Source organism: Musa acuminata, chromosome BXJ3-7 (genome assembly GCF_036884655.1).
Source record: "Musa acuminata AAA Group cultivar baxijiao chromosome BXJ3-7, Cavendish_Baxijiao_AAA, whole genome shotgun sequence".
Classification (NCBI taxonomy): domain Eukaryota; kingdom Viridiplantae; phylum Streptophyta; class Magnoliopsida; order Zingiberales; family Musaceae; genus Musa; species Musa acuminata.
In genome coordinates this window covers 5750365-5777157 of record NC_088355.1, presented here as the reverse complement: position 1 = coordinate 5777157, position 26793 = coordinate 5750365, and the positions used below count along the sequence as shown (strand labels likewise).

The 26793-nt window shown below is 37.4% G+C and overlaps 4 protein-coding genes across 8 annotated transcripts; all 4 read right to left on the bottom strand.

The window, feature by feature from the left end:
• Positions 1 to 311: 311 nt before the first annotated feature.
• LOC103990361 (NADH dehydrogenase [ubiquinone] flavoprotein 2, mitochondrial) lies at positions 312 to 7424 on the bottom strand. The gene is made up of 10 exons (XM_009409466.3): positions 6990 to 7424; positions 6854 to 6898; positions 6689 to 6754; positions 5125 to 5241; positions 2424 to 2501; positions 2196 to 2301; positions 2057 to 2103; positions 1845 to 1922; positions 795 to 860; positions 312 to 717 (listed from the first exon to the last, which is right to left on the bottom strand). The coding sequence occupies exons 1-10, from the start codon at positions 7173 to 7175 to the stop codon at positions 610 to 612; spliced, it is 897 nt and encodes a 298-aa protein (XP_009407741.2). The 5' UTR covers positions 7176 to 7424; the 3' UTR covers positions 312 to 609.
• Positions 7425 to 7900: 476 nt separating this feature from the next.
• Positions 7901 to 10807, bottom strand: LOC135582465 (uncharacterized). 5 transcript variants are annotated; one of them, XM_065157674.1, is made up of 3 exons: positions 10559 to 10807; positions 9370 to 9646; positions 7901 to 8268 (listed from the first exon to the last, which is right to left on the bottom strand). In XM_065157674.1, exons 2-3 carry the CDS (start codon positions 9617 to 9619, stop codon positions 8231 to 8233), a joined length of 288 nt encoding a protein of 95 aa, XP_065013746.1. In that variant the 5' UTR covers positions 9620 to 9646; positions 10559 to 10807; the 3' UTR covers positions 7901 to 8230. The 5 variants fall into 5 exon arrangements, with proteins under 5 accessions (XP_065013746.1, XP_065013742.1, XP_065013745.1 ...); XM_065157670.1 differs by having other exon boundaries at positions 9370 to 9654; positions 10598 to 10737; XM_065157673.1 differs by having other exon boundaries at positions 10598 to 10730.
• A 252-nt stretch (positions 10808 to 11059) lies between these two features.
• On the bottom strand, positions 11060 to 20558 carry LOC135642837 (putative uridine kinase C227.14). The gene is made up of 12 exons (XM_065159300.1): positions 20407 to 20558; positions 15607 to 15740; positions 15500 to 15543; positions 15220 to 15297; positions 13707 to 13896; positions 13582 to 13612; positions 13447 to 13505; positions 13156 to 13229; positions 12729 to 12815; positions 12329 to 12390; positions 12222 to 12250; positions 11060 to 11462 (listed from the first exon to the last, which is right to left on the bottom strand). The coding sequence occupies exons 1-12, from the start codon at positions 20450 to 20452 to the stop codon at positions 11376 to 11378; spliced, it is 921 nt and encodes a 306-aa protein (XP_065015372.1). The 5' UTR covers positions 20453 to 20558; the 3' UTR covers positions 11060 to 11375.
• A 4843-nt stretch (positions 20559 to 25401) lies between these two features.
• Positions 25402 to 26576, bottom strand: LOC103990366 (PRA1 family protein F2-like). The gene has a single exon (XM_009409472.3). It carries the CDS (start codon positions 26473 to 26475, stop codon positions 25852 to 25854), a length of 624 nt encoding a protein of 207 aa, XP_009407747.2. The 5' UTR covers positions 26476 to 26576; the 3' UTR covers positions 25402 to 25851.
• Positions 26577 to 26793: the final 217 nt, after the last annotated feature.

Sequence of the window (26793 nt, the reverse complement as noted above, 5' to 3'; positions counted from 1 at the left end):
TCACCTGTGAAAAATCACCCCAGTAGTTAACGTATTGTAAGTACTATCAACCGAAGAAGGATATAAATCACATTATAAATGATTATGTAACATTTATATATGGAACGAGTAATGAAAAAAAAATAATTGCATGCCTGTATCAGGGTGAAGATTGGCATGATTCCTGTTCAGATACCTAGACATCGAGTCCAAATAACCTTGAAAAAACACCATAAACCTCCATCATTCTCTTTTAGATTTGTGGCAAATGTTAGGTCTTCTAGCAGAAATCATCACAGATCAAAATAGATGAAGAAGATGAAACGACTAAATGATACCAAGAGTCACTTGTTTATTAGGAGGCCAACACCATCTAAGATACTCATTGGTGTCGTTTATACTGCAGTTTGTCAAAGCCAACCACTTTTTTGACAATGATGGCTATTGAAACCAAGATTAAATACAGAACGCCATATGGTTGCAATTTATCTTGAGAGATAATATAAGTAGATAACAAAACCATTGTCTCTATTGCTCATCGTCGAAACTGGTGAAATGGCAAGCTTCTCAAGATTTTTTGAGGCCAAGTTGCACCAATTCTCGATATTCATGGCACAACTCAACCGATGATCAGCAGGCATCGAGATCCCTGCATGGTGGAGGCTTTGGCTCCCCGAGCAAGCTTGTGTTCCCTCCAGCTGGTCCGCCCCTAATGCGATCAGGATTTTGCGTCCCTACCTGCAAGAAGTCAGAAATCAGCATTGGGAATCTGGACAGATCAAGCAAAGGATCAGGCACCAATTCAAACCACTTACTGGAGGTTTTTCTCCCCTTCTCAACATCTCAACAATCTCAACTACTCGTTTGGGTGTAACATCTTCCTGGAAAGGGGAAAAAAAGGAATAGTTATATGACGTGATAATTTTCTACTCGATCATAAAAGTCTGTAGAAACCATCAAACTGCATAATCAAGTGATATATAACAGATGATTTCAAATTAATGTTATTTCTTAAACCCGTCAAAAAGTCCATAGTAGGGAAAAAAATCATGGGTCATGTAGCATCTATAAACTGCTTATGACCTGAATTCAGGCATCTTGGAATTCATGAATGATACAAGAATAATGCAAATGAGATGGACGTCATATACTCAACATGATTTCTTTAGTACCTAAATCAGCTGGAGTCAATATGATCGGTGCTAAAAGTGCCTCTTCTAATACTCATGCTGCAACCATTCTTCACCACCATTTTCCTTCAACTAATACTAATCAGCTTCTTTGATGCCTCACGACTAGTACCACCAGTTGCAAGTTGTCAATAGTCTCTTGCCTATGTAATTACAGGATACAAACACAAATCTTCTCACAATATATTCAGCTTCTATGCTGGGAGGCAAAGTGTCATTTTTGTAGATCCCTCATACAGTCAATGACGATCAAGATAAAAGACAAATGTTCAGATATATAGCCAATTCCCTTTCATTGCGGTTATGCCAAAAATAATGCAATCCACGATATTCCCTGATGAACTGGGCATAGAATAATTGCTGGAAGATAAACAATCAAGGAACAATCTGAGATACAACTGTCATTGGCTTACCCTAACATAGAATAAGTCTTTCTTCATTCAATACAGAAGAAAATGACAAATCATGAATATAGACAAATATAATTTTGCTAGATGTGTGGCCAGTATCACTAGAGATAGTTTATTTAGTTCTTTTATCTTTTTTGAGGAATAAGACCAATTATATTTTTGGAGCAACAAAGGGAATGTTTAAGTGTTCAATGTTCTCTCTTGCTTTATGATTATAGAGTTCATAAGAACTTTAAAATGCATAAGAGAGTTCATAAGTACTCACATAATAATTGTATGTATATCCTTCTGAACCATTGCTGTAGTCAGCCACAGTGATCATTGGAGCATTAACACAACAGCCCTGTAGAAGACCAGGATTGCCATAAAATTGTGTTGTATCAAAGAGAGATCAGGCATTCACAGCATTTTTGGGTGAATGGCTTGACTTATACCAAAAAATGCAGGACAGAAAATTCTGACAAGAATAAATCTTACCATGCACTCCATTTCACCAACAGAAAACATTCCATCCTTGGTCACTTCTGCAGATTTCATATATACAGACTGGTTTATGAAACCTTTGTTCAAGGTTTGAATACCATGTCCTATGCATTGTATAGTAAAAAACACTCACCATTGCGTTTAACACCCAGGTGTTTTAGCAGGGCTTCTTCGATCTCACGAGATCCACGTATCATACAGGGCGTTGTTCCACAAACCAAAAGATGATACTTACCAACCTGCACCAAATTAACAATATCAGAATATGCACAAACAAATGCAACTCATAGTCAGGAAACAAAACTTCAAACTGAATATATATCACATATTGAAAAGTTCAAATGTAGCAAGGCTGGTGCACCTTTGTCCGATTAAACATCGAATAGAAAGTTGCAACTTCATACACACGAATAGGAGCAACCTCTATAACTTTAGCAATCTGAAACATCAAATATCAAACAGAATTAACAAATGAAGCTCTTGAGCTGAAATAGAATGAACTTAGCAAAAGAACAAGATATCAAAAGTTGTTGATCACATGAATGGACTGAGTGAAACTACAAAAACAATAAAATGAACAGACAAAACAGGGTAGAACTTATAACATCATTATAACCTTATTCACTGCTATCAATTCCTATCCATTCATTGTCTTGGTACTATTTCCAAATCCTAAGAGAGGTATAAGCACAATTGAGCCAGAAGCTAATTGTGGCACCTTTGGCCCTAGCAACTTTTAAACAACGATCGTGATTTATGAGGTAGTTAAATTTTGCCCCTAATAATTCTGTGAGAGGCCAACTATTAAAATGGATATAGCAAGCCACATAATTGACTCCTATTGGATACTGTTCAAAGATGTCTGTTCTCAAGAATAGGTACATAGTAAATGTCAATGTAACATATATAGGCTGGTGGTACATATGGAGGATTGTCAGTTCTTTATTTCCTTAAATTCAATTGAAGAAGATCATGAAAACTTATAGAGAAGCTTATAACATTTCTCTTATATTTTTCTAATTTTGAGACTTTACTCCTTTTTATGGGTTTTATTTTATTTTAAAATTTTAATTTTGTTGATCGGGTTTGAACCAACAGAACCAATTGATATTGAGCCTTGGCACCTAGCCAATACTGATAGTAATTCTAGCTTTGCAACCTATGAGAGACAGATGGGAGTATCAGAGAAGGGGAAACCAAAGGAGGGGGGAGAAGGGAGAGGATCCGAGTGTGATCAATAAATCATCGCTTGCTTTGGTATTCAAGTATCATCTGCTCACTGCCAGCATAGCTTACCTGCACACTTTTCTCAAGCCACAAGCAGAAGACTAGGCCAAGCCTAGTACTCAACTAAATCCTAACTATTTAAGTATAACTAATAAGTTATAGATTATATATCGAAATAAATATATTTAATTATATATTATTTAATTTTATTGTCATATTTATATATTTAAATTTATCTTTTATTAAAGAAAACTATTATGTTTTTTATGATAAAATGTTTAGAAAATTGAGAACAATATATAAAACAGTAAAACATTATTTTTGTTCATGCTTAGTAAAATAATATAACATTAAAGTTAATGATAACAAAATTAAATAATAAAAAGATGCAGTTCAAATTTTTATAATAGTTACCTCCGTTTCCCATTTATGAATGTGAAATGTTGACTGAACTCACACTTGAAAATTTTTCATCTTCAACAAATGGCCAATCAAAAGGTAAGGATCAATCAGATGACATTTAGAATCGTTTTTGTGTTCTTATCTTCTTTCTATTTTCTAAATTATTTTATTTTCTATATTTTCTCCATTTTTATTTTAAATTATACTTCTATCCATAATCCATATGATCCAGTCAATCTGGTTGTTGATTTTTATCCCAGTTCCACTTTTGCTACCTAAAAATTTAAGTTGCTAATAGAATGCATTCACACAGGTCCAGCCAAATCATTCCAACATGAAGTAACATTAACTTACCATATTTTTGGAATTAACAATATGACATCTGATGCTTTCCATCAGTGTATATGAAATATGAATAAGAACAGGCCGAGCTAATACATGAACCAATAGAAATAAACAGCTGATAACTACAAAGCATAATAGGCCTTAGAAACTAGTTTCTTTATTTAACGTATAGCTCACTTAAGTATTATTTCTAGTTGTTCTTTTGTCTAACTTAACAAGGATAATGAGAAGGGAAGATTATATCAAAATTGAAGGATTGAAGCCAAGTTCCTTATTACATCAGAAGAAAACCTACTGATGAAAGTGACCTGTGGAGCTATTATCAGCAGCTTGATAAAAACCAAAATATCAAATTGCTCTGAGGCAAATCAACCAGAGATATAAGGTGATTGTGTATAAATAAATGAATAAAACAATTCGAAGCCTATGATTGTCTCATGGAACATAGGTGGAAAATAAGATGAAGACCTCGTTGTGCAATAAGCTAGATAAGTAAGATTTTTAAGGTGCTAGAGATCAAATGTACTGCAACACTTTGATGTGTTCAGAGGTGCACCTCAAATTAGACATATTGAAGATCTAAATATTTCATATGTAACATCTAGATATCTCCTCAATGACCAACTAAATAGTAACAATACATCTAGCTACAAAAGAGTAACAATATTATTTGAGTTTAAAGGACCACTGTTGTCAAGCATGCCTCAATGGATGGTGCTCTTTGCTCGAGCATTAAGATTCAGTTTCTAAAGTTAAAACACAAAGGTATTCTTCTTCAAAAACAAATATGGTTGTAAAAGAAAATAGCCCTGATATATATATATATATATATATATATATATATATATATATATATATATATATATATATATATATATATATATATATATATATATATATATATATATATATATATATATATGTGTGTGTGTGTGTGTGTGTGTGTGCGCTAAACGAATAGGTAAAGATGAATCTTACTAATAGCCCATAATCATCATAAAAAAATAGCAATAATATCAATTAAAAATTAGGTCAGATAAGGATATCTAAAAGAACTATATTCACGGATTCCGAGAGCCTTAACATACCACATTCATTGCAGACAGTGGTAGCCATCCGCCATGTTGCTGCTGTGCAAGATCCAACAGTGGAATAACAGCAGACTGCTTATAGTTGGAAGGATAATGGGAGAGTATCTCCTTGACCTGCATTTACTCATGGAGATGACCTCTGAGTCTTAAATATTATACTAGATACAAAGAGATTTGATCTCCATTATTGCCAAAGCTGAAGAAAGATAACAATGAGAGCAAAAATCATACACGAGGAGTAACATCACAAAATTCAAACTCAAGAGCAACTAATGATTGCTTATGATATATTTCTAATTTGAACCTAGAGGGTCCATTGGAGTACACTTAACTCGGAATCATTTTTCTTATGTATCATCATTGTGAATATGAAGGTTACAGGAGTTTGCAATTTGCCTCACAATTTGTTCCAATGATAATCTAACACAAGGATGATGAATGCAGACAGGAAGTTGAAACCCATATGCCTTCCTCTTATGGCTAAAAACCAAAAGGAACAAAATGCCTTCTTCTGTTCAATTTCTACGTTCTTCTTTAGTTTTTTTATAAAGCTTCAAACTACATCTACTCCAAGACTACTATGCCAGACTCTGGTGCATTGTACCACTTTGAACTCTCTTATAAAGTTACTACTATCATTGCACCATGTTTCGTATTCTCATCATATTTACTCATCAGAATCATCCCTAATTTAAGTTGCCCCCAACTTTCTTTGACTTCTGTATTCCTTTTTTTTACATCTGAATATAATTAAGACAGTCCAGAAAGTATGACTTATATAATTATCTACCAAATCATGTTATGCCCTATAATTCATCTCAACAGAACAACAATTTTCAATAATAGGTTCCATTCACTTTAAACTGTTCTTCCAAGCCTCATGGTAATTTTTCACAAGCTTTAGAAAGGTAAATGGAGTTCAACCTAGATACCATTCCAAGTTGCCCACCATGATCCTCCGGGGCCTTCAAACATCCTTTAGTCTACCACTTGTTATTATTAAACATCTTGCAGCTTTCTATTTATTGCAGGTAAAGGTGATCCACAGATGAGTTTTAAAAAAATTAACATGTAAACAAGATGATACCTTGCTCCACATTTTACCAGTTCACACACATATTACTTATCCAAAAGACATAGTTAATCTCCCCCAATTTTATTCTAATTTTTTTTCCTAAGCAGTCTCCTGATCATCTGTTGGACACCTAGTGGCTCATTCTCTTCAGGAAGAAACATGCATAAGTTGCAAAAGAATAGATGATGACAAGATTTAGAAATTAAACCAGTCTCGGCATGTTGGTTCAACAATGAAGAGATGTAATAGTAGATATGCCCCCTTGCATTTTCTTCATTTATCGAAGATTAAAGATAAGCAACATGAAAGCTTTAAATTTCACCACCAACCTAGTCACAGCCGAAATTTAAGGAAAAAATAGGTACTATGGAAGAATCTAATTACTTCAACTTTGCCTTAAAATAGATAAGATGACAGAAGCACAAAAAGTATCCCAACACTCACGGATTGAAACATAGATTACAAAGACAAGAGAAAAGTCCGTACCTTTTCCTTATTTGCTTCACTAAAGTCCCATGGAAGATCCGAATTGCTGTCAGGCGAATCAAGGTGCTGACAGAACACAAATTTGCCAACCTTACCACGAATTGATCCCAACCGGCGTAACAGAAAGAAAAATCAACAAATAAATGTCAGATCAAATGGCCTCACGTAGTTCAAAGCAGTGGAGAAAGATCTGGCGGGGGCGAATGCAACCTGGAAGGCAACCCAACATTTAGGGATCCCAAATGACATACGAAGGAGAAATAATGGTTATTGGAAGAGGCATCGACGGAGAGAAGCCTACCGGAGAGGAGGAGCGGAGAAATCGACAGATCGCGGGGAGGCGTTTGGAAGCGAGGGACGCCGCCGACGACAACATGGTGGCATCTCCCGAGAGAGAGAGACAGAGACTTAAAACGAAACCGGGCGGTGTATTAGGAAAGGACCGAATGGGCAGACACCACGTCGTCCTCAGTTTGCTAAGACCCATTACGGTTCACGCCCATTTAAACCGTAAAATCGACTGAGCCGGACCGATTCACCCTACAAAAATTGCTTCGTTCGGCGTGGTTCTCCAAAGAAATCGTATGTGCTGATTTGATCTAGTCAATGTTGACCAATTTTGACTTTGAAACAGTTCAAAATTATAAAACAAAATAAAAGTTGGATCACCGTAATTTTCAAAAACTAGATCGAATTATTCGATTAGAAAACCATCATCCACTTTTTAAGTGATGGAAATGAAGACATTGGATCCAAAGCCTGACTTTGGTGTCTGCAGTTCCATCCCAATGTATCAGAATCCAAACTTGATATAAGTATATGACAAATTTCGACATGATGTCAGACTCATCCCAAATAAATGCGAATTTTCTTTTTCTTTTTCCTCTATGGAGTTTATGTTGACGATCCATTCTACGTAGCCAAAAACAAATATACCTCAAACAAGACAAAGACGGCTTACCCATGATATAACTGCTGGTAATCTTTCCTGCTACGATCGATGATATAACTGCTTTCCCTGTGGAATTTACAGAGTAAGAACTTTTGCTTGGTGTTGAGATTCCTATAATGCTTCTGAGAAATCAAAAGAAAACGATAAAGTAGAATCACCAAAAATCTATCCTGCACTGGATTTCAATTGAAAAAAACACAAAAATAGAGTAAATTAGCAAGCTCAAATAGACAACAGGAAACCTGCCGCCATAAAACAAGTTAAAATAAGTTCACATAAAATACTTGCATTCAAAATTTCATTATCAACACTCTCAAATAACATCAAAACTTTTTGCCAATTTGATGTAAAAGTACAAACAAACTCCTAGAAAAAGGACCTAGAGAACACGCAACAAAAGCCGGACAATGAGGATCTTCAAAGAAAGAATGTCTAGAAAACCCAAAAAAGTACAGAACCATAAAGGTCATTGCAAATCACACAATGCCAGAGGAGAAAACAGAAACTTCTTATTGCTTCTGATGCAGTAATAGCTGGAATTGCTGATTTTATAGTAGGATAACCAACTATGTATATCTGAGTAATTGCTTTCAGAATTTGTCCCTCTCCCAAAGGACTCCACCATCCTCTGCATGTCAGAATAGTTTGATTTAGCAAATGCATGGAAGAGCACCAAATTTCTCTGACTAGTGAGTATCGCATATCTTTATTCTTTTCCTATATTTAAAATGCATATAATAAAGACAACAAAAGATAAATAAATATTCTAAATACCCTATTTATATCTTTAGCAAAAGTGAGTGTAGACCATACAAACTTCAAAGTCAGAAGCTTAACCAGAATACTTTGGCTGATTTCTCAATGAGTTGCCAAGTCGCAAGAGTAAATGAGATAAAAAATTAACAATATTCTCATTCTTGAATTCATGGAGTTTACAAATGCACAAGCACTTAATGTGCTAACCTGCTAACCAGGAGCAAGGTTCCTGATTTCACCTGGACTGGTACATACAGGATGGAATTTACCGATCTGGTGGTGACCCAGGACACGGTGACTACCCCTTTCCCAGCAGGCTGGTCTGGTTCATTCGTTTGTGCTTTCCATATCTTTTTTTAGGTTTGACCATGGTGCGCCCTGCTCTCTCTCTCTCTCTCTCTCTCTCTCTCTCGCCTATCTCTTCTGAGCTCTCTAGCAACACACACTGCTGACCACCCCTGTCGGGCTGTGAGCATCCCCATTGCTGGCCAAGGTATTCACCTCCTCTCTCTTCTGGTATCACGGTGTGTACCAGCATATGTGTCGATACATAGGTTTGTACACGACCGCTACCAGTCAGGCCAGGGGTCAGATACAGGTCCATTATATGAAATTTTAAACAATGACCCAGAGCATATAAACCAATGGATAACAAATATTCATCCAGTTTTGAGCTGATCTGGCGGGTTTTTGGAACATGGATCATGCATCTATAATTATAAAAGCTACATTTTGGAAGCAATTAAGCATTAAAATATGCAACACTAAAAAACTTAATCTAGACTATTGAAGACCAGTTGATTTAAGGATGCAGTGCAATCCCTCATTCGTTGTCGTAGATGGTTTCATTAGATCAGACATTTTAATTCTAGATTGATCATGTAAGTTCTCTCAACTGTGGCAATTAGTAAATTGCACATCACATAAAGAAAGCATTTGAAGTATCTTAACTTTGCGTACAACAAGTAAGTACCTTTAATCTTTTTGTTAATCCAAACCTCCAGCAGCATTCCTGCTCCAACTCCAGCTGCGCAGATAGCTCCATAAATTGCAATAGAAGAAGGTAATGACCTTCGTGGAAGAAAATAATAGTCAGGGACTTCTCTAATTTTCTTAGGAAGCCGCTTTTTAGTGACTGGTCCAAGTGAATCACTATTGACAGCATTGCCCACTGTCTTCCAATCCACATTCTTCAGCAAGTCTTTAGAGTCTTCACTTGCCATAATGAAATAAGCTATGGGTGCCCAAACCTAAAAATCTACAAAAGAATTTAAATTATAAAAAAGGCATGAGAAAGCAAAATTTTCTATTCCAAGATGAAAACTATAATGATAATTTATTCAAAAATAAACTGGCTTCTCAAATTAAAAATCTAAAGAAGATAACGCAACAAAGAATTGCATAAACTCTTTATAGTTTATATGTCTTTTTGCACATCTTAACAAATGGAAACGGCGGGAAGATCTCGAGCATTCTGCAGATAACAATTTCCAATTTCATACTTGAACCTTAAGTAATGGTGGTGGTGGTGCTACTTATAATTTGGCCTCCTCAAATCATTGAATTGACAGCACAAATATTTATATGAATCAAGTTCAAGATAAGTATGGACATATATAGGTTTTCAACATTTATCATCCAGCACTCGTTTATGCTGTTTTCCATACAAGTATGATTCAAATTGGAAGTTACAATGACACTAAGCATGCAGATTTCGTGCTTTTTGACATCTAACTATGATCCACATCGGAAGCCCTACTGACAGAATTTAGAGATGCAACATTGGGACCATACATGGAATGAGATCAGTCTTCCAGGGTGCATAAAATGAACTCCAAATTTGTCGCCATTTATTTCCAGTCCACTTATTTAACAGTAAAGAACACAATCTTATAAGGCTACCAACAAAACGGATGTACATTTCCTTTTTTCTTTTAAGACAACAAAAGCAAATTAAATGGTTGCTACCATACACCTACTTGAATGTATCCATAGATTGAAAATTCCCACAACAAGAAAACTGAAAGCAGCCAGCTTGCTGTAGGAACAACAGGCACAGATGGAAGGTTAAGAAACTAGCAATCACAAAGTTACAACAGGATCAAGAATTATAAGAACTCTTAGAACCTAGCAGAACTTGCAGTGGTTCAACCACGTGTTACCAAACAAAGATCAATTTGCTCGATGGAGGAGGGACGGACCGGCGGTGGGAGTCGACGATAACTCGCTCGGGAGCGACGGAGGAAGATCGATGGTGAGGAGAGACTGGTAGAGGATGCTCGGAGGTGGCTGGAGCGGCGGCTGGTGCCTCGGCTGTTTGGAGGGTTTGACGGAGGAGGCCGGCGGCGTGCTATAAGTTGGGAATCAGGCCATAATTGGAACGAGAAATAGGTTCCCCGAAGCCCCAAGCTGCCTTTTGATTGGAGAAACCCGTGAAGCCCACAATGAGCCCACAAATATGTGAATGGGTGATGTGAGTGTTGGCGAATGATTAAATTGGTAGAACTTAGCAGCATTTACTGTGATTTGAATCGGATATTTATATTAAGCGGTTTAGTTTAAAAAGTTAGAAATTAAACCACGATTCATTTAATTTGCTCGGATTGGAGGATTCAGATCGAAGTATATTGATTACTATATTCTATTATTTGCAAGATTTGACCTACTAAAATGTATCCTTCGATGTGGATAATAAATATGATACATCGATACACCTCGGTATAACTCGATACATACACCCAATATATCGTATGTCAATACATTCGATTGGTCTCCGCAAACTTCAGTTGTGCTAACATTTTTTCCAGACTAATAATAAAGACTTAAAAGTACACGATAGGAATTAGAAAAAAAATGAACTTATGCAATCTATTGACTATGGAAACATGGTTTGAATGTGCACATGGCAGCCATTATTTTGTGCCAGAAGAAACACCAGCCTTATTTGATTTGTTTCCTCTTGACAAATGCATGACACAATTAGAAGTCCACTGACTTGATTACAAGATCTGCATTTTTCTTTGATCCCATTATGAGCTCTGCATTTGGTCGATCATTATACTCGATCTGGTTTAATCAGAATAAAACCAAAAGTGTATTTAGTTCAAGAAAATATTGGAAAGATCTATAAGAAAATACTTTTGATTGCTTCCAACTGATAAATTAGGAGTTTGGCCACAATAAGAAACAGACTAAAATTTATAAAACGAATGCTGTTTTGATGAAGAAAATACAGCAGTTCAGAAACTTGTTAATTGCAAGTTAGAAGAGAAGTAAACAGAAAGAATGTGTAGCGAATTCACAAACTCAAATAATGAAAACATAGATATCAACACAAATGTTTCACATGTTGCATTTAACACATTCCTGTTGATCTATTACCTCTAGCTAAATCTGAATGTGAGACAGGAATTTACTGCCTAAAAATCTTCAATAATTCATACATTCTGTAAAGCCTGCTCCAAACCTAAACTATCTTACATGCAAGGGATCTCAAACAAATTTGAAATAGGTTCAAGAGTAGTGTCGAGTGTCAACAGAATCAGATATTAAGATTTAAGAGGACTCATATTTCATGCCAAATAAGTCAACCGTCCTGAGTGCATCCAGTACTTGAGATGTCTAAATGTTATACCCTACATCTCATTCCTTGCTAAGTTACTGTCCCTGATTACCAAGGGTCATATGGCCACGCATCCAAGGACATTGATACATTAGTTGGCATTTTTTATTTGCTCTTATGAGTTATCTAAAATTCCAACAATTCTATTGGGATAGGAATTGAAAAGCAAACTGTCTGAGGAAAAATACTAGAAATATTCTTACCCGCCATTTTGCAACATCTGGCTCTTTTCCTGTAGAACAATATGAGAAAGATAAGACACCACCAACAACGAGTGAAGCATGAATCACCCAATACGCTGATAACTAACCTGTAGATATATGTCTTTTTAGAACCCGTTCCATTGCTACATTGATGTCAATGTCAAGGAACCTTCAGAAGAAAGATATAAATAAGTTAACACATGTAAAATCTAAAATGAATAATATATCAGATCAATGTTCTGTAGACTGAAGCAAGATATCTAATAAAAAGCATTAGCTACACCATAAAATCAAGGCTTAGGTTGAGCCCATGGTCATTCAAGATACTCTCAACTATGTTCAACCAATGTTTACTGAGTGGAGAATCCAATCAGAAAAGACATCATAAATTATCTTTGAAGTACATGAGCAACAACAAAACCTCAGATATAACCAATTGTCTACAACTTATTTTTAAATTAATGTTTAAAGAAAATCATATATTTGATGCCTTTTAGAAAACCTTACCATTTCTCATCAAAAATGGAACAAATATCTTGCCAAATTCCTTCTTCCAAGAACAAATAATTGCCTTCTACAATGACTATTTTATGCCTGCCAAAAGAAAATGATATGTTCAATACAGGATGCAATGACATTGAAGATCTATACGTATTAAGAAACCTGTTGAACGTATCATCTGTGTGTATATATGCAAACACACACATTGGGAACAGGTACATACAATAATGCAATACAACTTGGACAAGCTACCAGACCGGAGGAAAAAGAGCAACCAAAATACATGCCATCACAATCAAGAATAACAGTGTTTAACAAAATAAAGGAACCTTACATATTTATATTATTCATAGACCATGGTTTAATTGAACAGAAGGATAGTTTGGAGTTTGAACTATAGGCCAGTAAATTCAAAAGGGAATATTTTACTTACTCAGAACTTACAAATACATCATCTTCCACTGGATCACCAACACCATGATCAAATGATGGAGCATAAGTTGATCCCTGAGAAAACAATCTTCACATTGAGCATATTGAAGCATGAAGACCACCATTTAACTTTGTGTTTCAATTTAAATCTAAACAGGGCTCTGAAGAATTATACAACCATACTATCTTTAAATGGAATGGACAAATTATTAGCAAACATAAAAAGGCCCAAGTGATAATTATAAAGGATTGACTTAATCCAAGAAGTGATGTGCATAAGTTGCAGTTCTACCTCATTCCGTAAAGACTGCAGACATTTTAAGAGCAGTTCTGGATTGAATGTCCATGGGGCTGATTTCATCAATCTCAAGGTCAAAATTTTGCAAAAATAACCTCAAACTTAGTAAATATATTTGATAGTTCATACCTCCTCTTCTTGCATGAGCTTCCTCAGGATTCTATCAGTTTAAGATCATGTCAATTTTGGCTTTTGCTACGTATTGTGACAAAAGATGAATGAACATAAATTCCAGTCAACAACAGAAGCATAACCTCCATAGCATCCAGCTGGGAACGGTAGAGATGAAATCCATCCATGGGAAGCACTATAGCAAATTCAAGAGGTGAAACAGAATTCTTTCCAGTAGCTTTTTGGGACCAAAGATTGTTTAGACGGTGAACTACTTCAGATGATAGGGTCGTCTTGCCTGCACCAGGTGGACCAGCCAAACCAACAATGTACCTGCAATCCATGAAAAGTTACTTCAGGTTCAATACGAGAAGATTATAATTTTAGGTGAAGCAAATGCTTTCAGAAGCACAACATCGTAGAATAAGATATTTATTGAAGAATTTCTGTTAGCAGCCATCTCTTCTGCTTTGGTAATATATAATCTTGTATAGATTATCAGAGTCAGGAGGTTTTACAATAAAGCTAAATGGAGCTCACCCCTTTAATGCATAAGATATATCAACAGTGAACTGAAAAGCAAACAGAACAGAAGGAAACAAATTTGGTACCTGCAGAATGAATTCTGAAAATGAAGTATATCTTCATATCGTTCTTTTAAGTTTTGTGACTTCTTGGCATATTGCCTGAGAAATTTTGTTCCAACATGTTTTCAGGACCCATAGAATGAAACTTCAGCACCTACTGAACTAATTGTTTCTTCAGGCCCAAACTGCCCTTCATCCTAAAGCAAATTCGACTGGTTGATTGTAGACTATCAAGCTGAGACTCAAGTTTCAAATCGATAGATTTGAAACTTTGAACCTTTGCTGGTGTGCCTAGCTGCCTCCATTTCAACATGCTGTTGTCATGGATTATATGAAGACTCCAATTCAACAATTTGGGGCCAACTGCCACACCAGTGTTGCCATAAAATCCATGTGGAAAAGCTGCAATCACAAGGAACTCCTATCAAACTTGATTTCAGCTGTACTCGCTTTTTTCTTCTTATAGTCATCAGGTGTCTTTCCATTGTCATTGTTCAATTCTCTTAAAAAATGATTATGGTGGATCTGACACTACGGTCTTTATCTTGGATGGTATAACTATATTCTTGACCCTTTGTTCATTGTCCACCCCTTTGTGTTGCAAGACGTGAGATCGTTGTCCAACATCATCACTATTACCAACATTGTAGCCATCGTTCCAGACATCATGAGGGCTGGCAATGAAAGAAGTCTTCTCAGACTGTTGCTTATTGATGGTCACAAATGAGTCATGAATAACATTGACAAAAGTGAATCCCTATATGTTCTCAAAAGCATAACGGTGTGATCCTAAATACAAGGTATCATGAATAACAAAAGGAACATTGGTCATAATTCTAAAAGCAGTAAGAGGGGGAAAGGGATCCCAGTAACTACAGTCAGTTAAGGTTGAAACCCTAAACCATGTTGGTCTTATTGTACATTAATAATCAATTATATTCAAGGTAAAAGATACAAGCATTGATCTAAATTTATGTGTAAATAATGAAAATAATAAATCAACAAACTCAATGTATAAATGGTATCATGCAATAATTAAATCATTACCGTAACAAGTAAATAAACTTACTTTGAATTGATATCTTGAACCTTTGCAAAAGATGAAAGAAGACGTTCAGTCAAGGAATCATATACCCTTTCGATGGACCTTCAAGTATCAATAGGCTTAACTTTTAGTAATATGGAATTACCATTAGAAAATAATATTATTGAAGTATCAACGTGAACAAAGAAACAAATATACTTTAGCAAATAAAATATCATGCGAGCAACAAATGAAAATGGCATTATAAGTGCATGGTGTGATTAGTGATAATTTCATAGTGATGAGTAACTTGCTCAAAACATACCTTTCTGATAGCACAGGCAATTCTTGCTTTTGGTAACATAGAACCTAAAATAGGCACGAAGAGTTAAGAGAAGTGACAAAACAATAACCACAAAATGTTGTGTTTACCTTCTGATTGCTATGCTTCTGAGTGAAGATCAAACTTCGACAAAGTATCTGTTTCAAGATCCCTCTTGGAGGTGAAAAGTTTGACACAAGAAAATGATGCGAGTCGGCATGGTTCCTTCTTAGTACCAAAGAATCTGCAATAGGAATCAACTTATAAATTCAAGTCCTTCAAAGTGCTTAAGAAGTGTTGGCATGGTTCCTTTTAAGTACCAAATAATCTACAACAGGAATCAACTTCTAAATTCAAGTCCTTCAAAGTGCCTAAGAAGTGTTGGCATGGTTCCTCCTAAGTACCAAAGAATCTTCAACAGGAATCAACTTCCAAATTCAAGTCCTTCAAAGTGCTTAAGATGTGTTGGCATTGATCAATTTAATTGCAACACAGAGTCTCAATAAACATGTATTAAATGCAAAAGCAGAATTTTGTTAATTTAACAACAACAAAAAATGCAGGTGTCTGAGGGGAGCTATTTAGTAGCACTTTCTTAAAGGTCCAATTTAGCTTCACAGTGCACGAGTTCACAGCATATTAAGCCCCAGGATACAACTATCTGTTTATTTTTTATATTCATTCTAGGTCATGTTGAATAATGGGTCTATAAAGCTCTTTCCTACTCATCACACTCTGCAGAATATGTTGAAAATCAAATTAAAGTTCATTTTCAAGTAAATCCGTGAAGTATAAATTTAACGAAAATTTCAATCAGTGGCTAAGAACATTGGTATATCAAATTTATATCAGGATATACAGGTGTTCAGCTCCAAAACCCATCCAGCAAAGTAATGATAAATTTTACACATGAGAAACATATGGCACTATATAAAGCCAAGATTATTTCAAAAAGGACTGTGAAGGAACTAAGATGGAAGAAAACCTTCCAATTGAAGCACAGTAATAAAGTTGAGGTTCCATTAACATTATCAATTTCAACACAAAGGGGTAGCACACATAAGATTGGAGAAGATAAAAGGTTAATAAATTCATAGTAAAAAGTTAAAGATAAAGATGAAGGAGATGTTTTGGAAAGAAGCGTGCTTCTTACTATTATTTCCCTCTTCTGTGCTGAGAAGTCATAGTCTGATGTACAGTCAAGAGACAAGTGGTTCATATTTTTCATAGTGGGACACATGGCCGCTTTAGAACTTTACTCACCACCTACACACCAAGTACTAAGCTCCTACTGTGATCTATCAAATAGAAAACACTAAAAGAATGATATCATGGGATCCAATCAACAATAATTAAACATGGATCAACTAAAAATAGGTCATCGATTTGATTCACACTCAACTATAGAAAGTGAGATCAAATATGCAGGCATAAATCCTGTTCGGTCTGGTAATCCAGAGAACAACAATGATGACTATAATAGAAAACTGGAATTTAAGACTATGCAAACTAAAAAAAGTCAAAATTACTTCTCAACACACTGTTATGTTCATAGTGAAGTTGATTTAATGTCGACATAGCATGGAAATTCCTGTGCCTGAGTCCTAAATCCCAATGGTGTACAGTTCTGATGTTCTAGGGCTTTATAGGGTAGCTGAAAGCAGTCTTTTCTCTTATGAGAATTTTGACCTCTAAATATCTTTTGAATCCTCTCTAACCATATGTGACAAACAGCAGTTGATAACATGGATTTCCTCTAATCTAGAAAATGTGTTAGAAGGCAGGGATCACAGTTTTGACTTTAGTGGTCGGTAAGAACCAGTTTCTACCGGTTGATGGTTCACTAGTACATGAACCAGACAATTTCCCCCAACCTAGTCCAAACCAAGCTTACTGCTCATAAGCTTATTGTACCAAGATCTATGGGTGGTAAGCTGACTGTACCCAGCTATATCGGATGGTAAGACTACTACCTGGTTATACCCAATGTATATTACTTAATTGTATTTTGCTCTTCTTTTTTACTTCTTATTTTCTGCTTTCCCTGTTGCTATTGCTCCTCCATGTTGCATGCTTCTCGTCCTCCTCTCTTCCACTCCTCCACCTCTCCCTCATCCATGTTCCGTCCTTCTCATCTTCCTCCCCTCTTTGTTGTTGCTTTGTTGTTGCCTCCTCTTATCTCTAGCTGCTACATCTCATCCTCCTCATTCTTCTCCTTCCTATCCATGCTGTCACATCAGAGCCTTCTCCATCCACTCCTAGACTTTACTCTGTGTTGTCAAGCCTTCTCCAGCCACTCCTCCGCTTTACTGCTCCTACTTGCATAGCTCTCTCTTTTCACGCTCACTCACTATGATCTGGCTAGTGATGACTGTAAACGGCCACACCAACACTGGATACATTGTACAGTATTAGTACTATAACAGATCGACCAACACTCCATATTGGCATTGGTCCAAATTTTTATCCTTGACTATAGGAACTAGGAATGCCTAATTTACCATTTAATACCTTGTAAAATTTCTAGTAAAGTTGAGAACTAGAGATCTGCTTCTAATCTCAATTCAAGTAGTGATAGTAATAGATTGATGGGATGCAAATGTGGTGCAGAAATTCCTGGCATTTGAGTTCTAAATTCTAATAGCCGAATAGCACACAGATTTTGATGTTCAAGTGTTTTATAATGTAGCCCGAAAGTAGTCTTTTCTCTTGTGTAGCCCAAAAGCCTTTGACCTCTATAAATCCTTCTTGTCCTCTCCAACCATACGTGATAGATAACAGTTGCTAACATTAAGGTGTGCAACACCGCCTGATATGGTTCAGTACAGATGGTATTTATTGGTCCGACAGCATACGAGCATGGGATCAAGTGGTACAGTCCAAGGCCTGTACCACCTGTTATAGGTCTTGTACTACCCAAGTACCTGGTATGCTCACTACAGCACTTATAACGAGCAGTAACATCTTTTTTTATTTTTTGGTCTTTTTTTAGAAATTTTCCAAAACTTAATACATATCGACCTCCTGACACATCGTGTGCCAGTACAACTCGTACATATAACAGTCTAGGATAGGTCCAATGCCCTAAATTGAAAACCAAGGCTAACATTCATTTCTTTATATTATTCTCCAATGAATTGCCCCTACACTAAAATTAATAGAAAACAATTTCACTTCTAGCTCTAGAGTAGGATTGTAAGGCCATTCTTGTTAATATTATAGCCTTCCAACAAACTTTTCTAGATCCTCCCAAGAACTTTCCCAGTAAATATATTCTGTGCCAAAATTTTCCTTGCACTTCTGAACACAACATAAATGCAAATTTAGACATTCTTTACTTGAACCAAATAACATTACAACACAAACTTTGTTCTCTTTTTAGCATTTTTGGAGCTCATTAATATTATATCCTCACTTCCAATAAAAAGCCATCTCCTCACTTAATCCCATAATTTTATATTTTCTGATTAATAGCATATGGCAACAACCATATCTATTACATAAGATACTTTGGCTTAACACTAATGTTGGTATCATTTATGAAGTGTTTATCATATTTCAGATCCAAATCACCATCAGACGTCCAGATACATTACCTTATCAATGCCTTTTTACAATCTCCAATCGCATAGCAAACAAAACTCTAAACTTAATGGTACACAAGTTCTTTAATGGATGTTTTATTTCATTTCTCCACCTTTTTTTATCCTAAATTTCTAATACTCACTCTTTTAGAGGTTTTTATGCCAACTTCTAAGCAATTAACTACAGGAATTTTTTTTCCAGATCAGAACCATTCTGTAGGAATTTATTATAGCTGCTACCATATATATCTTAATACAGTATAATGGATCGCTGAACCCTGTCTGGACAAGAAAAAAATAGTCTTCCAGGCTAGTTTATGCCCTGGCTATATTCTTAATTTATAGTCAAGCACTGAACAAAATATACTTAACACTTTATTATTGTTTCCTTTAGGATCTAGCAGAAATCCAAACGCTAAAAGTTAGGCATTTGTTCAAACACTTGATATGATATCATCTTTGTTATCTAGGTGCACATCTATTATCACCTCATCTCAGTCGTGCATGATATCATTGAGCATTTAGCATGCCTTCTCAAGTGGATTACTCTTGGAATGCCTGTTGAGAGCTCAATGATGTAAAATTCAAAAACTCTTTTCTATCTCCCCTTCTCTCCAACCCCATTCAAACACTCTAAAAACAACACCCTTTCTCTACATTTAACCTGTGTGCCTATCTTAATTCCATTTGGCTGATCATAATAATTAGGCATATGGGATGAAATAAGTCTGTTAAAACGTCAAAAGCATGTTCAAAGGGTGCAGAAAGTGGGGATTGCAACGAAATACATGTGCAATGAGGCAGATGCACACACACACAAACACACACACAATTCACCAGCTTAGTTTTGACTTATCCAAATTGAATGATAAAAAAGGATCATCGAACCCAGTTACGTTTGGGTTTGGTTGGTAGGTAATTTTTCTCACGAAAACGTTCCTAATTGAATGTTTTCTTCAGAAGAACTAAAAATATATGCTTTACGTTATAACTAAAGTCGAGTTACGGTTTATTTCTCATTTACTTTATCACTCTCAAGGCTTCATGTACTCGATCAATAGACAAAAAGGTTCGCCGGATCGGGATCGGGTACACCCAATCCGATCGAGGCCAAGCCATGTAGTCGTTGGATCATCAGCGAACGAGACCAAAAGCAAGTGGAACCAACTGGAATTGGCCATCGATAGCTTGGACCTATCCCAATAACCGGAGATTCCAAGAGAAAGAGACAACAGGAAGGAGACGACGAAGCTGTGTGCCTTCATTCCGGAATCGGGCCGGTGGCGGCGAAAAGGAGGAGAAGGATGAGACGAGAGGAAGGTATACCTGGCGGGATGCAGCCGAGACGGGCCACGGCAGACGAGGAAATCATGGGGGGAAGTCGAGAGGCGGCTTCTTTCGCAGCACAGAGAGGGAAGAGAAGCAGAGGGGATGTTCCGAGACCGGAGGAGAGAGACTCGAATACAGCAGCGAATGGAAACAAGTATATTCGTTTAAATCAACACATACAGCAAAGTTGATTATATATACCGTACAACTTAATTATTTTATACATATGTACATACATGCATATAATGTGACAGTACAATGGATTTTATTGGTTGATTATATTTGTGTATTATACTAAAGTACTAAAATTAATAAGCACAAAATCTTCCTTATTGGCTTAAAACATCAAAATCGAATATATGATTTCATTTGTTTGTTCAAGAAAATCCAAGAATATAGGATATATATTAAATATATGAACTCACAAAGTTCTATTATCCAACCACTGATCTTGGATAGTTTAATTTTTGTGTGCCAAATCCTTTCATTCGAAATACTATGCTTGCTCTGGTTAACAACTTGATGCAATTAGGAGTCAACATTCTGTTTCAAAGGAATAGGATCATCCTGAAAAATCTTCCCAAGGGTAAGATGAGAGATACAAGTTGAACAGGGGCCAACAATGGTTACTCCGAGGTGGTCTCTGAACTTTCAGAGTTGTCCCGAGATAGGGCTTGAGTGAACTTGATCTCCTCGATGCCCTATACGATAGGTCAATGTCGGGTGAGAATTTTTGACTTGATCTCTCTTACGCTTGTATTAATTTTGAGTGAGAATTATAATCTTTTTTGGGATTTCGAATATGATCTCTGTTCATTGAGGATCAATTTTTATATCTATGAAGAGGATTATAGTCTTTTTTTGGGATTTGGAATCTGATCTCTGTTAAGCATTGAGGATCGATTTTTATACCTACGAAGCCTTTGGGATGGGACCACGACTGACGGAGACTAGCCATCCTATACGGCCCCTATGCGTCCATTGGTACGCGATCTCCTAAAGTATGAGTCAATTGATAAAATCTTTCATAGTGTGACTGCGACGCCACACTAGCAGAGGACTAGTAAGGGAGTGCCGACTACCAGTCCGATCACCTTCTACGTTAGGAAGATACCCCATTGTCTTCCACGCCAGTTCGCGGCCAGATCGAAAGATTCCCTATCAGCTCTCATACTACACAGAAGGCTTTTCCAGAAGAACAAGAATTGTCATACAGGTTCAGAGAGTGACGGCCACTGAGGGTTTCAGATTCCCCTTTCCGCGTCTGCAAGTGTATCTGCCTCAACCTTCACAGACGAAGAGATCTCGAGGGAGGAAGGAAAGGAAGGAAATCATAGCTTCCAAAAACACTCTTTATGTGGAACATACAAACAACTGTTTCATACATCGGATCCCATCAGCAAACACCAACAAAGAAAACTACGAGGCAACCAGAAAGGGACAGGAACAGAGGAACGGAACACGGCAGATGGGAACACCTCGTGTTTGCTTGATGCCTACGCCGCCGCCCTCCTCCTCCTCCTCCCCGGCTCCGACCTGCTTCGCGTCAGCACCAGCGGCCGCTGTGATTCCGACCCTGTTCCCTCCTCCTCCTCCGCATCTTCTGCCAACTCTGCTACCGCTGCTGCCGCCGAGCTGCTCAAACTCACGTTGGCCTTTTTCCTTTTCTTCTGCTTCCTCACTTTGGCTGGTTTGGGCTCCGGAAGGGGGGACACCACGTAGCGGGCGGTGGTGGCGAGCGAGGACAAGCCATTGTGCAGCGCCGAGCGGCATCTCATCAGCAGGAGCGCATTCTTGGCGAGAAGCTCAGCAAACTTAACAGTAATGTGGGAGGTGTGCCGATCAAGGACAGGTGCATATCCATTGTCGATCCGACCAGGATGGTTCATGATAATAACCTGAGATGTGAAGTTAGCTGCGAGCAGGTGCAGCCGCCGGTGAGTAATGGACAAACAGGATGCGACAGGCGAACGACGATCGGTGCACTGCGACAAGCAGTGCAAATGCTGCGGGTGAGAGTATCATGAAAAGAGGTGAAAAGAGAAAATCATTTAAGCCAAAAACATGATATAAATTTAATAATTTAAAAATAATAAATTTTATTATTTTTTTTTCTTTTCATTCATGTCATCACAAATATAAGTTTTTTTTAACAAGCTTAAGAAGAATTGAGATTAAAAATAAAGATGCTAATATTATTTTTTTAAATATAAGGATCAGATACTAATCATAGTTAACTATATGAATAATATGTAATTATCCCTTCATCATTATATATATATATATATATATATATATGGAAAGGTATATCCATGTGGAAAGGTATCATGTGGGAAAGGTATATCCGGTGAGAGAGAAGATGTTGGAAAGATATCATGTGGGAAAAGAGTATGCAAATGTAATTTTGGATAAGATTTAGCCCATGGTTTATCTCTTTAAGTCTTTATAATTTACTCATATCTAAAATGACATCTATATTTTCAAAAATATAGCATATTAACAGACGTTAAAGTCTACTTACGTGGCATGTTGACTCACAATAAACCATTAATATAATAATATATATAATTTAAGATTAAGATCAATTTGGTTATGGATCTTTTAAGCTCTTATGGTTTACTCGTGTATAAAATAACATATACATTTTAAAAAACGTAACATATAAACTCCTCAATCAAGTATGCGTTAAATTGCTTATGTAGCATGTTAACTTATAATAAATCATAATATAATGACACGTATAATTTAATTTCTTTTAAAAAAAACTAAGACCTTCGTCAATGACAAGAGGAGACATCGTTGTGGAAGCGACTATCAACAATAGCACCAAGCCATTGCTACCTAGTAGGGTGTCGTACACACGTAATCTCTCTCGCGCACGACGAGCTTAGGAGCTTTCGAATGTCACTCACCAGCTCCAGGGTGCATGTCATCATGTCACCCACCACGACGCTGCACGCCATCACGAACGACACTCGCTCCGATCCTGACGAGTACCGCCATGTCTTGTAAGCCACCTCTCCCACGAAGCACAACATCACGAAGACGGAGAGCAAGCGGAAGGAGCGACTGAGCTGGTCCATGTAGCCCTCTCGCAATCGCTTGCTCTCCCCGACCAGCTTGTCGAGGAAGAGGAAGCGACAAAGGCTGTAACGATGGACGAAAGCGGAGAGGCAGAGGTAGGAGAAGCCGGAGGCACAAATGATGGAGAGCTAGACCACCACATCGTAAGCGCAACGGGTGAGAGGGTAGGAGAAGACGAAGTAGGAGGCAGTGGGGACAAAGATGCTCAAGAGAAGGAGGGACCAGGAGACCACTGCGTACTTAGAGTCGAACTAGTCGACGCACATCCACCTTAGGCAGGATCGAAAGCTCCCGAGCTCGTCGTCAGCGCGAGAGAGGCTACATGCGCATGACGCCCTACTAGGCAGTAGCGACTCGATGTTGCTATTGGTGGTCATTTCCACGACGATGCCTCCTCCCGACATTGATGGAGGTCTTAGTGTTTTCTTTTAACTTAAATTATATATTATTATATTAATAATTTATTATAAGTCAACATGTCATATAAACAGATTATAATGTCTGTTAACTCAGACTTGACATGAGAAACTTATATGCTATGTCTTTAAAAATATATAAGTTATTTTAGATATGAATAAGTCATAAGGGCTTAAAAAGTCAATGACCAAAACTAGATGGGCTAAAATAATTTTTTATTTTAAATTATATATGTCATTATATTAATAATTTATTATTAGTCAATATGCTAAAACCTAATATCTATTACCTCAGACTTGGAGGTACTTATATACTATATTTTTGAAAATATAAGAATTATTTTAAACACGAGTAAACCATAAGAACTTAAGAGGTTCATAACCAAAATCATAGGATTAAAAAGGACCTTAACCCTGTAAGATACAAGCAACAAGAAAAGAAAGAAAGGTCTTGGAATCCTACTGTTCAAGCTTAGACTGTTTTCCTCACTCTTCAGTGTGATATTGTGGGCTTTGGAATCCACTAATTTTCATCCACAAGACTGCTGCATCCTCCGAAACCAAAAATAATCATGCGTGCATACTCCTGAAAATTCTCTTATAAAAGGTTTATAGGCTTGTCTGCTCAAAGTTTAAAAGAGTTCATGAGAGAAGAAATATACAAGTCATTCCAATCTGTAACCTTTCTACTGTTACTTCTTTCACATTACTAAGATGGCATGATGAGCACTAACAAATTTCCAGTGCAAAACACTTGTTGGCTGTGCACAGCAAGCAGTCTCTTCCCTCAGGAAGATGGATAACTACAAATGCGTGAGAGTTACTACAAATCCACAGATACGTGGAAGACACTAGAGAACAAATAATTGTCAAAGCAACCAGATTTTGTTATCAAACAAATCAGTAGATATTTGCAGTTTAAATTGCAAGAGTAAATGGTGTTTAACACTGTGTATCTTGTCTTCCCTGGATCAGAGCACATACCGATACTTGATTACCATCTTCATCTACAAACTCTTTCCCTACTGGCTTCTGTGTGATTCATCCTCTTACTTGGTGTGCCAACAGTCTAAACAATGGAAAACAATGCAGAGACCATGTCTGCTCTTCTCTTCATCTCTATGATCTTTGGTTGTGAGGAGGTAGAAAATGTATTATCCTTCTTTGCTCTGCCGTGAAGGAGAGCAGGAAACAAGCCGAGTGTTTGAATCACTGCAAGATCTCGACTCAGGAGGTACTGACATGGTTTCATTGAATCTTGGTAGATGATCGAACAGCTTAGAAGGAATAAAAGAATTTATGAACCAATACACTGTTTAGCAGCTAAGTAGTGGTCATGTGTGTAAATGTTGGCAATATTTTATCATGAGAAACATGGCTGTGACATATGAATAAATTCCTAGAATCACGTTATGATTTCCAACAGTAGATCTGAAATATCTAAACCTCTTCAATGGATCCAAGAACTATATGGAAAGTGAGATCTACTAAATGATCAACTAATAAAATAACAACAATGACAATATATGAAAATTTAGCATAATAATTATACAATTTATACCCATCAAATACAAAGCTCATTGATAATGATAGAAAGAGGGAGCAAAAAATACAGGATAATGATAAAATATCAACCTTGTGAGGAAAATGATCAATTTTCCAGGTTAGCATTCACAAAGAGTAATCAGATCAAGCAAAAGAAATGAAGATTTTGACTTCTCTAAACCAAACAAAGTCAGAGATCACTTTACCAGAAGGCAGAAAATGCCGGCACAGTCAGTATCCACCACGAATCTGATCCTACCAAAGTGGCAATCGGTTGAAGCACCCTCCGACAAATTCGACATGATCGCAACAAAAACCGCTCCATCAAACCTCAATTTCAGCAAAACGGTGATAGAATATGTCAAACCAGTTTTTTGATTGGGAAGGTTGAGTACGGTCAAGCTCGGCTGCCAACAAACGACCGCAAGCCCCCATCAGCCACTTCCTGCTCGTCCAGGAATTGGTCATCCGTGATGCGGAATGCGGCGTGCAGTCCGACGAGCACAGCGACGGTGATCAGCGAGACCAGAACGTTCAATCCGACGTGCGTGAACAGGAGAGCGACCAGGGTGACCAGGGAGAGCGCAGCCAGCACGAGGCGGTCGTCGACGGCGCGGCCAAAGAACACCACCGGCTCGTCGCGGAAGAAGTAGAGGAAGAACCAGGCGACGAAGACGGCAAGGAACACGATCATGGAGACGGGGTGCCAGAGGAGGCTGCAGAAGAGGACGAAGAGGGCGACGAGAGCGTAGTTGACGCGGAAGTAGGCGAGGTTGCGGCGGACACGGACCACAGCGTCGCGGTAGCCGTAAGGGCTTGAGAAAGCGGAGGGGTCAGCGAGCTCGCGCCAGGGCCGCCGGGTGGCAACCAGGGCCGTGCCGCGCTCCTTGGCGCGGGAGAACATCTCGACAGCGCGGGAACCGGAGGCGAAGGGGACCCGCGGAGAGAGCGGCTCCGCCGCCTCCTCGGGTGCGGTGGGTATGGCGCCGTAGCCCGGCCAAGGGCGAGAAGCTGACGACATGGTTTCGGGCCTCGGAGGTCCTCTGTGGAGTAGCTGAGAACCCTAACGCTAGATCTGAAATGGAGGTCTTACTTTGAACAGCTAAACGGTTTGTCGTTGTCATAATAATAGTCTGCGCAAGCCTTAATTGGAAATATATATATATATATATATATATATATATATATATATATATATATATATATATATATATATAAGAATTGTATTTATTATTCCATTTCAAGTTGACTTTGGTCAATCTTAAACGAGGAATCAAACACAAGTCAAATAGACTTGGCAGATTGGAGAGATGTGCGTCTCGATGTTCTCAGTGGATGT

Coding starts and splice junctions, on each gene's coding strand:
- LOC103990361 (XM_009409466.3), bottom strand. CDS start 7,175: ATGGGTCTTAGCAAACTGAGGACGACGTGGTGTCTGCCCATTCGGTCC. Junction 5,242..6,688: donor GTGAAGCAAATAAGGAAAAG/GTACGGACTTTT, acceptor GAGTAAATGCAG/GTCAAGGAGATACTCTCCCA. Junction 2,104..2,195: donor CCTGGGTGTTAAACGCAATG/GTGAGTGTTTTT, acceptor TGAAATCTGCAG/AAGTGACCAAGGATGGAATG.
- LOC135582465 (XM_065157674.1), bottom strand. CDS start 9,619: ATGGCAAGTGAAGACTCTAAAGACTTGCTGAAGAATGTGGATTGGAAG. Junction 8,269..9,369: donor GATTAACAAAAAGATTAAAG/GTACTTACTTGT, acceptor TCTGACATGCAG/AGGATGGTGGAGTCCTTTGG.
- LOC135642837 (XM_065159300.1), bottom strand. CDS start 20,452: ATGATTTCCTCGTCTGCCGTGGCCCGTCTCGGCTGCATCCCGCCAG. Junction 15,298..15,499: donor TTGCCTGTGCTATCAGAAAG/GTATGTTTTGAG, acceptor TGATACTTGAAG/GTCCATCGAAAGGGTATATG. Junction 12,391..12,728: donor TCCATTTTTGATGAGAAATG/GTAAGGTTTTCT, acceptor TTTCTTCTGAAG/GTTCCTTGACATTGACATCA.
- LOC103990366 (XM_009409472.3), bottom strand. CDS start 26,475: ATGTCGTCAGCTTCTCGCCCTTGGCCGGGCTACGGCGCCATACCCACC.